Source organism: Camelina sativa, chromosome 20, assembly GCF_000633955.1.
Source record: "Camelina sativa cultivar DH55 chromosome 20, Cs, whole genome shotgun sequence".
In the NCBI taxonomy this organism is placed as follows: domain Eukaryota; kingdom Viridiplantae; phylum Streptophyta; class Magnoliopsida; order Brassicales; family Brassicaceae; genus Camelina; species Camelina sativa.
Genome location: NC_025704.1, coordinates 13,617,688 through 13,629,687, shown reverse-complemented (window position 1 = coordinate 13,629,687; position 12,000 = coordinate 13,617,688). Strand labels below are relative to the sequence as shown.

The window sequence follows — 12,000 nt, the reverse complement described above, 5'->3', positions numbered from 1 at the left end:
CTTGAAAGACTAAAACGCGTCAAACGCTCCCAAACGTCCTCTCTATTCGCAACCACCGGGTCACCATAAACAAATGTCATGAAGACCTTGTGACCCTCCACCGTGGTCTCAATATCAATCATTCTGTTATCCGAGTACAGAATCGTAACCTGTGAATAATTCATATAGAACATGGCTAGACCACCACTTTTCCCACAGGATCAACAGTAAACAAATTATCATATCCTAAAGAAAGCTGAATATCTTGCATAAAAGAAAAATTGTTCTTTGTTTCTGAAGAAAAAGAAAAGCAGGAAAAAAATATTTACTGAGAGCTCTTTTAAGTGCTCTGAGGTCAGGAAAGCTCCCGCCCCTTGGCATTGTATTCATATATGCGTACTGGGTGGTTTCTGGGACACCACCGAACCGGAAACAGCATTAGTCTTCTTGCTTAAAGCAGAAGGGAACACCTCAGCGCGAGGGACAGAAGTATTTTTTGAACGACCCGCACCTGACATTTTCTTTGGAGATTGTCGTGCTCTCAAGCAATAAGTCTCCTGGAAGCTGTCCCTACGATGTCAGGGCTCCTAGGGATACGTCGCTTATCCTCTCTATCATCTTTCCTTGAAGCTTTTTGTTTCGCACCCTCCACGGCGTTTTGAGAAATGGACGTATGTGCTTTTCCCTTCGCCTGTACCGCCTTATCATTACCCTTTGATCTCGAATGAATCTTCTTTGGAGGTAAGGGCACTTTTGGTTTCAGGACTGGTGAAAGTTGAGAAATAGCCTCTATTTGTTCCGCATCCTCCAGTGGTATCTCGTGTGTTTCTGTAGTGTCGTACAGGATACCTGCTTCTCGAAGATACTTATCTACTGAGGGTTCTTCCTCATCCAGGAGATCATCATTATCAATCATGTCTTCTTCCATTATTAGATCATCCTCCATTTCCGCAATTTGATTAAGTTGCTTCTCTCCTGAAAGCGAAGTATTTGGAGCACTATTCCCTTGAGTCTCCCTCGCAGTAGCCTCAGTACCAGCTCCAGTCAATGAAGCAGAATGAGCTTGAATATCAGTCCCCCCCGGCAATCGTTATAGGCCTATTAACACCATTAACCAATACCGGACGAGAGTCTTCCCCTTGACTGGGTGTTGTGTGAACAGCCTCCTGAACCCTCGGGAGATCCTTACGGGGGTTTTAAGTCTCCCTCCGCTTCTCATTTCTATGCCATTTAAGTTCTCCCGGATCTTTCCTTTGATTACGGTAAGAGCCCTTTGTAGACCCTCTCCAAAGATTATTTGTGGCATGAAAGCGATCCACTGGGTCCGAGTGTCTATCAAGCCTGAGACGGGCAAGCTGTTCCCTTGTTCCATGGATGTCTGATATTGTTCTTTGAGAATCCGGGGAATCCAAAAAAGGCTCGTTATATCTTCGCGACTCTCGCCTCAATGGAGCTCTATCCTCCATGTTAAAATCGCGTGAAGATCTTCCATTCCGCATCCTGGGATCATGTTTATCCTCATACTGGCCAGTTCCAGCCGAAAACTTATTTTTGTCTCTTGAGTAAGGGTGGTAACGCTCCCTATTTCGGGGATACTGTTTTGGATCAGACTGATCCAATCTGTCCCAAACACCTTTGCTACGGTAAGCCCGTTTGTCTGTCAAATCTTGACGAAGATCCGTAGGTCGACGGAATTCTCCCTGCTCCAGATCCCTCGAGAGATTCCTTCGGACGTGAGATGATGATTCTGCATGTTCCTCCATCCTTCCGTACTTTCGAGTCCCCTGTTCTTGTGGAGAATCTGCTAAGGAGAGGGAAGCTCTAATAGATTTGTTCTGCATTCTCTCTAAATCAGTCAGTTTAGGACAGGAACGCTCCTCACGCGAAATTCTTTTACAGGTAAAACAATACCTGTGTAGACCTTCATATCGCAGAGTGACATTCACACAACCTCCATTATCAAAGGCAACCTTACTTTCAAACTGAAGGGGGTTATCACCATTAATTGAGACTTGCACCCTAGACCCCTCAACATCAACCGCAGAGACCGTTCCCAGAGCTTCACCAATACCCCTGAAAGTCTGTTCCTTTTTGTAGATAGATGGAATTCCCTTAACATGTACCCAGAACAACATAGTGTTTGGAAAATCCTCTTTTATACTTGCTTCCCATCTCTCAAGGGAGAAACTCCAGCGATTAAAGTGACAAGGCCGGCGTTGAAGAACTTTTACTAAATCTTCTTCGTGGTCGAAATCGAACTGAAATTTACCGTTTCCCAGATCAGTGCCTCGAACCCTCCCTTCCACATCCCAGATACGTTCTTTTGGCATAAACGTTAAGAGGGCTTCTGTACTTCTTCCTTCTGCGTGGAACATGCGACCTACCAGCGAAGTTTTGAACTTATCGATTAGATCCGAGAAATCAAACTTCGGGATACGAATCACTCCTGGTTCCTCAACCTCCCTTTCGCGATCTGACATTGGTTCCTTACCGCTCCTTCGCGGGATCATAGATCCAGACATCCGACAGATCCCCAAATCAAAAACTAACCCCTCAAAATAAAAATTCCCCTAAACCGGAAAGAAAAAGACTAACAGCAGGAACAAAACGAAAGGAAGCAAAGCGAAACGAAAAAACGTAGCAGTGTGCTAGAGTAATAGTTATTCTCTTCAATCTTCAAACGAAAGGATCTCCGAAATGGAACTAAGCCGAAAACTCGAAGAAATCGCCTTTTTAATCGCCAAACACTAGCGCCGCCATTTATTATCTATATCATGATCGTACTACTAAAATTTAAGTTGTGTCATGTATTTAACGAGTTTTTTTTATTGTTATTTTTCTGGTAGATATTTGTATGGTCAAAAGTTATTTCCATTATCACTATTTTGTTTTTTTTTTCCATTAATATGAATTAGATAGATTTATAATGGGTGACTCCTCCAATTTAAAGAGGGGAGACAACAATACTATCTGATTCAGATACTTGTAGATATTGATTTAGGCACAATTAATTAACAGAAAAAAAAAATGAAGAATACGAACGAGTGGTCGTGACAAAAAACGATTATGTAAACGTTTTCAACGACAAACTATCTACAAAATCTCAGAATCAAACTAACAAAAAAGGCCATAAATATAGTATCAAACTATCTACATATTCACAAATTCAACCAGACTATATATAAGATTTAAAATCGAATTTAGCATTTGAAACTGATCAATGCATGTTATGTTAGTTTTGTCATCCCGTCATTAGTATCAACTCCTGATTCTAACAAGAGTGATTTTATATATAGTTACAATGTTAATTAGATTATAGAAAAGGAAAAACAAATATCTTTTCCATTTAGATATTTATTGGTATACCATATAGTCCCACCGACCACTTTATTTATAATCTTTTTTACCTTAAAGCAAAGACCACAACAAAATTCTAATTATTTTGAACTTTTCTGAGGTAGTGAGGTATTATAAGGAATTATCAAAGATCTGCAATACACACGTAACTAGAGTAAGCAGAGCATAAACAGAAAAACAAAACACTATACTTAATATGGTTGTTCTTATTTATAGTTGAAACTTGAAACAATAAATTGTGGTCTTCGAAGTACACTACGTGAGTGTACGTACGTACCGTTTACCGTTTACCGTTTACTGTTTGGATCTATACTGGTCTATGATAACGATATCACAATATTCATGATTTTTCGACTAAGAACCTATTTATAACTTATAGATGTAATGTAACCCCAAAAAAAAAAAAAAAAACTTTATATATGTGCTAACTGCTAAGCTTTTCTTTTCCTTTTTAAAGCTTTTTTCTTGTTCTCTCTCGTTGGCGTCTTGGCTATCTTTTTCTGGCAGTTACTTGTCCACGGCTCTGGCCGCTAATCACAAGCTCTCTGAGATTTAGACTTACAAAGTTTGGTCTCTTCTCTCCTTTTTAAAAAAAATCAGCTCTAGTTCCCAAACCATCGTTGCATAAAAAAAGAAAAACTCTAATTAACAACAACAAGATCCAATGATTTATTGTTTTTTTTGGGCTTGTATATCTCCAATTAAAGCCATAATCCAGCATGTTAAGATAGATATAAATAGAGGATAAAGACATATAACGCTTAATCCCGAAACAAGATCAAACGAAGCTTACTTTGTTTCAGAGACTATTGGTGATTTCAGTTCTAAGTGTTCGTGACGACATGTTTGCGAGTTTAATTCTAGCTTTTTGGAGCAGCAAAACATATATACGGTTCCGAGTTTGAGTTTCCATTGCTCACATCCTTTACAGCAACATGCTATGATGCTAACGATAAATTTACCACATAGCTAGTTTAACAAAACATATAAGGAATTATATCATTAATATTTTAACCACATATTAAAACAAGTTAGTTAATTATTTTAGACATTAAAACAAGTTAGTTAATATTTTAGATCATAGCTATTATCTGAGTATCAAAAAACAAAAAAATAGTTAGTCCATTGTTCAAACAAATATGGAGTTTTCTAAACGATGAACAATATTCTCGTTATTATGTACTTGAAATTATATATCTGAATCGATCGATGTCCTTTTCATTTATAACTTTTACTATAAAAAAGAAACTACCCAAAAGAATGAACTCTTTGAAAAATGAAAATCATGTGAAACAGCATTGTAAAGTTACTAATTAACCTAAATGGGTACGTTCAATAACCATAAAAGGTCCGAGATAGACTAAAGTTTTGCAAATGCAGTTCATGCTATTGTTATTTTGTCCTATTAGTTATGAATTATTGGAGTTTGGTTATCCCCAAATCAATCCACCATTATTTTTGTTTAAACAAAACGAAGCTCTTTATTTATTTATTTACACCTATTACATTATTATGTATATTATACATAAAAAATGATCTACTCTTGACAACTGAGTAATTTTTACTACTTATGTTTAATACGTAACGCTTGAAACTACGAAAGACGCTTCAACCTACTATCAAAATCGTCCTTGAAAGTGTAATAGCCCCAAATACAATACATTTACAGGGAGTAATACCCATTGATAGTAGTAAATTTTCAGGGAGAACAAAATTATGGAAGAGTTTGAAAACCACTGATCTTCTTCGATTTTATAGCACGCTAAACCTACTATCAAAAATTAGATAACTAAACATATTCACGTTTTGTCTATTTCATGTTGGAGCCTATATTAAAAAAACTTGCATCTACAATCTAGCCAAAATAATATAACTTCATTTCGACAGACAAGAATGATTTAGTTTCTTGATCAAATGTTAAATATAACTGTGGTTTAGTTTCTTTTGATAGTTCTTAAGAACTGAAATTTGTACTATATATCAATCTTATTCCGAGTCTTATGAAGAAAACAGAAAAAAAAAAAAACTAAAGATCTTATCCAAGTCTCAAATTTTGGTTAAGCCGTCTATTTCTCATTTGCTCGGTTTATTTTCCTCTTTAAAATGTAAGACAAAAGTCACAAAACGTGAATATGTTTAGTTATCTAATTTTTGTTTGATAGATGATATAAATGTGAACTCAAGTAAAACTTGAACTTGAAGTAGAAACTCTATAAATTATTAAACTTGGGGGGTATAGACAAATGTTAATGATTAAGAAACGGCAAATATAAAGTAAGAAAAAAAATTTCTTAAAATTGAGAAACGTAAATTAGGATGAAAAGTGGCAAAAAGTGAAAACGGCAATTTATATTTACGTACAATGTCACGTGAACTAATTGTCTAAATTTCTTGGAAACGTAATTTACGCAAGGACTTCATCATTTAATCCAATTTTTATGATAAATGAGGATATAAAATGTAAACCATAGAAATTAATAAATGATAAATGTACTCACGTCAATAGGTATATGTGAAATAGGTAGAATCTAGACATAAGAGCCCTTAAAGAAAGAGTTGGCCTAAATCGAAATCGACATGCATTATTTATGAAAAAGTTATTTTGGTGTTGGATTGGTTCTATGAATACTTTTCTAATAGCATTTTATTTTTATAGTACACCAACAAAGACAATAATACTTTTACAAATTGTATTGTCACTTTAAAAGAAAAAAAAATGAAAATAATTATGACTCACACAAAACATGTATCTTTATTTTCTTTCCCACACACATCCCTATCTTTCTTAAGACCTCTCCCCCTCTATATATACTTGAAGTCCTCAGAATGCTAAGGTCGTGCCATTAGCTTTTGATTTAAGCGAAACACTTACAACTACCTAAGATCTTTCTTATTTCGAAGAAACTTAATTTCTTCTCCCTTTCAAAGATCTAGCTACATTCATGGCTCTCTTCGACACTCATAACACATGGGCCTTTGTTTTCGGCTTGCTCGGTACGAGTTCTCATCAAGTTCATCTCTCTCTAAAGTTATACTCAAATTTGATATATTATATATATCACCATAACCTATATCAAGATTCTGATATCAAAACCGGTATATACATATATATTAACACTATCTTCATCTTTTTTATTGTGTAATTTTCAGGAAACCTCATTTCCTTTGCTGTTTTCCTCTCTCCCGTGTAAGTATTTTTACATCGTTAATTTACCTCACCTCTGTTCTTGTTTCTTCATAAATGTGTCCAACACATATGTTTATGTTACCATATCTAACTCGCTAGTACTAAAATGAACATATGATACAAACCTATTAAGAAGTTTTAATATAACTAAGAGTTAGATATTGATTCGATTGTGGATGCAGGCCAACGTTCTACAGGATTTGTAAGAAGAAAACCACAGAAGGATTTCAATCTCTTCCTTACGTGGTGGCGCTCTTCAGCGCAACGCTTTGGCTCTACTACGCTACTCAGAAGAAAGATGTCTTCCTTCTCGTCACCATCAACTGTTTTGGTTGCTTCATCGAAACCATCTACATCTCCATCTTCGTTGCCTTCGCAACCAAAAAAGCCCGAGTATGTGTTCATTAACAATGTCAATATATATGAATATTATATGGTATAATTTATGATATATGTGTTCCGATATCTAATTATTATTTTTGGTGCAGATGCTCACAGTGAAGCTTTTGTTGCTAATGAACGTTGGAGGATTCTGTGCGATTCTTCTTCTCTGCCAATTCTTGACTAAAGGAGCCACACGTGCGAAGATCATTGGAGGAATCTGTGTCGGATTCTCTGTTTGCGTTTTCGCTGCGCCGCTTAGCATTATCGTAAGTAGTAGTAGTACTCTCTAGCTAGCTATTGTTACATAAATTAACTAAACATGGAAAATATGATTTTGACTAATTCAAATTTATATGAAATAACAGAGAACGGTGATAAAGACGAAAAGTGTGGAGTACATGCCGTTTAGCTTATCCTTGACTCTTACCATCAGTGCGGTCATATGGCTCCTTTATGGTCTTGCTCTTAAAGATATCTACGTTGCGGTAAGTCATAATAATCATTCTTTGCATGAAGTGGGTTGCTTTTGTTTCTATCTACCTGAGCCTGTGAAAGCTAATCATAAAATAAAGATGGGATATGGTTTCACAAAAAAGCAAAACCCTTTTGTTTGGTATTATTGTCGTTTTACATTTAATAATCCCACTAAACACTAAAGATACTCCCTTCTTTTATATTTTTAAAAAGACAAAACCTTAAAAAGATCACATCTTTTACAAAAGAGTTCTATCTACATCTATATCACATAAACTTGTATATTACACGCAATATATTTTTATATATTAATTAATTAGGAAAAAAACTTTTTTTAAAAACGATTTTTATTCGGGATGATGGTTCAATAGAAGTAAAAAAAAACCTCAAAATTTAAATATAAATTAATAATACAAAATATATAAAGTGTAAAGTTCATATAAAAAAAAAGTAGGTATATTGCTTTGAGCACTGATAAATTTTATCTTTAATTTTCCCCTTTATATAATTTTTTTCTGTCAACTTCGCAGTTCCCTAACGTGATTGGGTTTGTGCTCGGTGCACTACAAATGATACTTTACGTGGTTTACAAATACTGCAAAACGCCGTCGGAATTGGTTGAGAAAGAACTCGAAACTGCGAAGTTGCCTGATGAAGTGAGCATCGATATGCTGAAGCTAGGCACACTAATTGCTTCACCTGAACCAGCGGCGATCACAGTTGTCCGACCGGTAAACATGTGTAACTGTAACGATCGAAAGGTTGAGATTGAAAATGGTCAGGGGCTAGTTAGAAACACTGCAGCAGCAGCTACATGAAGTGAAGTTACAATATTTTAAGAAACCTATTTGTTGACTATTTGACTTTGTACCCTTCTTGATATACCCACCACCAATCACCGTCGTTCACGTGTACTTGTTTCAGCTGTCGTAGTTTTCTGAGATTATCAAAAAAAGTGTGCGAAGTTGAGGATTAAATTACTTGGGAATTAACATTTTTCCTGAGTTAATTTTTCTCTTCTTCTTTTAATTATGGGATAATGTAATTATATTATCTGTTCGATATAAATATTTCTTATTTTCCAAGTTGAAAATATTTATGAGTTATTTATTTATTTATATTTAAATAGATTAGGAATAGATTTTATATATATATATTACATACCTAATTAATAATATGATCCAAGAGAAACATCAGATAATCCATAGCATACCAAACAACAAGATGGATGGGGAAAGAAAGAAAATTAAACAAACAAGATGGATTAAGTACAAGCATAAATCAGGGAGGGCTTAATAAAAACCTATCTTTGGGATTTATTTGCATAAGTCATGTCACCATATGGGATTGATGAACCCATGTTGATCGGTGCACGAGGACCCGGATAGGAAGGTAGAGGATAAGGCTGAACACCAGGAGTCATGTGAGGTTGAGCGAAATGGTTCATGTTTGTTCCAAAATGTGAGGGCATTTGTCCAACCATTGGTTGGTTCATGGTGGACAATGTCGTTCCATACACAGGAATACTGGCTGGTGGTGGTGGCAAAGCCGCTTGTGCGTTCCATATGGGGGGTGCACCATATGTTGGAAGGTTTAGCGATGGCTGTGAGATGGCTTGAGTATTCCATAAGTTGTGTCTTCCATGTCTCGGAAGGTCTAGTGACGGTTGCGAAGTGGTCTGAATGGCTTGGTTGTTGGAGCTAGAAGCAAGATTTAGCGATGGCTGTGAGAGGGCTTGAGTATTACATATGTTGTGTCTTCCATGCATGGGAAGGTCTAGTGATGGTTGAGAAGTGGTTTGAATGGCTTGGTTGTTGGAGGTAGAAGAGAGGGCTTGAGTATTCCCTATGTTGGGCCTTCCATGAATCGGAAGGTCTAGTGACGGTTGCGAATTGGTTTGAATGGCTTGGTTGTTGGAGGCAGAAGCAAGATTGACGTTTCCGTTTTGCCATGTGCCGATTGCTCCTTGTTTTGGTGAGATGTTTCTGTTTTCTTCATCAACGGTGATGTCATGAATGCTTGCCCTGTTTCTGTGTTTGTTCTTTGAGTTCAGACGTTCAAAGTATTTTTGAGCATGACTTGCAACCTGAGTTGGTGTTCTTGTCCTCACAGAGTTACGAGAAATGCTACGCCAATCACCTTTCCCATACTTAGCCAAACCAATAAGAAATTGTCTATTTCCATTAAAAAAAAAAAAAAGTGTGAGAATCAACGTCAAAATTCAACAATTTTGGTTCATATCAAACTTAAAAGGTACAAATCAAAGACAATGGAATGATAATACATATTAAATAAAGTGAAATCTAATGTATCAAAGCATTTTTGAGTTTTATATTCAGTTACCTAATTACTGGCCAAATAAATGATTATGCCATAGTATTGCAATCAGAACAAAATAAACACAAAATCTATATACAAAGTTACATTACAAAAATAAGTGAATAGAAGGAACCTGTGTTCATCTAATGTCCAAGAAACTCCCTTTTGTCGTTTGTGCTTGAGTTTTCTTTTACCTCTAGCATTGGGATTTGGTTCTTCTGGAACACGATAATCTGGAAGAGGTACACGTCCAGATTCAATGTCCATAACATCACGAATTAAATTATTGTAATGATCAATAATATGTGCTGTAGTTTTCCCAGGAACAACTTCAGCAATGCTATCCCAACAAATCTTTCTTTCATCGTCATAAAATGCAAGGGCTGTCTCGAAAGCAATATCATCATCCCTGCTCCAATATGAACCAACACTAGTGTTCCATCCCAAAGTCATTTTCCATGAAAAAACTCAAAATATTTTAGACCAAATACTCTCCGGCTAAAGAAAAAAAAAAAACAAATGCTCTAGAATGATATGATGACTTGAAATTGTAAAGCTTGGTTTTATAAGCCCAGAAACTAGCTTTGAAAGACTTGTAAAGACTATACACACTATATCAAGAAAACTACAGATATATAGATGGAAAGAGATCACAAAACACATGTTCTATATATACTATTTTCAGTTTAAAAACATTATTATTTTTCATAAAAGAAATTAAAACTCATTATTGTTATTATTTTTCTTTCCGTTTTTCCATTATTTTCTTTTCCCCTAACCATATATATATGGTGCTTACAATACATTATATCATATGACAGATGGCAACAAGTATCAATTGCTACTTTATTATTTGCTAAATAATATATAATGATATAAATCTTATTTTTTGGGGCAGCATATAGAAATAAATCTATATTTCCAAATTTCCATTTTTATAGTATTAAATAAAATTGTGCTTATAGACCTTGACACCTTCTTTGAGGGGGGTGTCAACTGTCAAGCAACAATTATTCAAGTCTAAAAAAATCAAAGTCATTATGGGGAAACTTAAATTTTACTATATACATCTATTTTTTTTTGTCAAAATTTTTACATATACATTACACTAGAATTTGTACCCGTGCACACACAAGATTTTAATTTAAAATATTTATTATCAATATAATCATTCCAACTTTTGAGTATAAATCTATAAAAAAATTAAACTTACTTTACTCAGTGATATAAAACATATATATTTTTGAAGATAATATTTCTTTGTTATATCTATTTGCAATTTTACGTGGGATTTTAGTTAAAAAAATTTATCAATAAGAATTATTGAATATGAATATATGTCGCAATAATATTGTCAACAATCTTCTGACCTTTTATGTTTAAAAGAGTTCATTCAATATTTATATCTCATAAAAACATAATTTTAAAAATTCTAACGTCAATGTCATTCGTTGACCTAATTATAGAGACCATTTAAACATATCGATATCCTACATTAAATACAAATATACAAAGTTTCATGAACAATTTTAGTGCTATGTGGCTACAATGAGATTGTCCAAATGCATCATCTGCCATAATAGAATTTCCGACTAAGTCAAGAATGCTTAAATGATGAAACGTTTAAACCCCACAATGAATATCTATTCACTAATCCAAGTTACATTTTTTTAAAAAAAAATCTCATATGTTATTTGCCGATGTTAATTTTGTGATGCAACCCCAGCTTAAAAAAAAACATAGTGTACTTTATATATGTTGTTTTTGCCAATGTTTTGGGTTAAAAGCATTTGATAATATATATATATATATATATATGTTATATTTGTTATATATGTTTTATATCATGTTATAAAAGTGTAGCTCCAGTTGATAATATACCTTATGAGATATGCTACACAAATCACATGCTACTTTTTGTAACGGCTTACATATCATTTTTTCTATATTTCCTGACCATTGACTTTATTTTTTAGATAGATTATTTTTTTAAAATTCTTTTTCATAGTTTTCCCAAAAAAGTGTGCCCCTTACAATATCTTTGTTTTAGATCAAACTTTTAAGTTAATTTAAGTTAAGTAATTAATTTTTTCTTTCTTATAAGTAAAATTTAATAATAAATCTTTATGGTATATGTTTTTTAGAAACTAATGTTTCACTTCAATTTTATTTTCATGTTTAGATTTTTTTATAAATACAATTACATAACTTGTTTTTTTACTCCACCATGCATTAAAATCTTACTTACATTCTAAAACTCATAAGCCCATTCTAAATTTTGGAATATAATCATTTTTTGG

General features: G+C 34.3%; 2 protein-coding genes across 2 annotated transcripts in view; one reads left to right on the top strand and one right to left on the bottom strand.

Moving 5' to 3' along the window:
• Positions 6,157-8,476, top strand: LOC109124545 (bidirectional sugar transporter SWEET12). Its single transcript, XM_010495185.2, has 6 exons — positions 6,157-6,330; positions 6,487-6,523; positions 6,706-6,916; positions 7,012-7,173; positions 7,273-7,392; positions 7,912-8,476. Exons 1-6 carry the CDS (start codon positions 6,279-6,281, stop codon positions 8,197-8,199), a joined length of 870 nt encoding a protein of 289 aa, XP_010493487.1. The 5' UTR covers positions 6,157-6,278; the 3' UTR covers positions 8,200-8,476.
• The window catches only part of LOC104772496, a 6,062-nt gene continuing 2,615 nt past the window's right edge, over positions 8,554-12,000 (bottom strand). The window contains exons 3-5 of the mRNA XM_010497101.2: positions 9,834-10,109; positions 9,231-9,555; positions 8,554-9,014 (exon numbers count right to left, since the gene is read on the bottom strand). Coding sequence (XP_010495403.2) covers positions 8,685-9,014; positions 9,231-9,555; positions 9,834-10,109 — 931 coding nt within the window. The 3' untranslated portion in view covers positions 8,554-8,684. The remainder of the gene's footprint in view (positions 9,015-9,230; positions 9,556-9,833; positions 10,110-12,000) is intronic.

Coding starts and splice junctions, on each gene's coding strand:
- LOC109124545 (XM_010495185.2), top strand. CDS start 6,279: ATGGCTCTCTTCGACACTCATAACACATGGGCCTTTGTTTTCGGCTTG. Junction 7,174..7,272: donor CTGCGCCGCTTAGCATTATC/GTAAGTAGTAGT, acceptor ATGAAATAACAG/AGAACGGTGATAAAGACGAA. Junction 7,393..7,911: donor TTAAAGATATCTACGTTGCG/GTAAGTCATAAT, acceptor TCAACTTCGCAG/TTCCCTAACGTGATTGGGTT.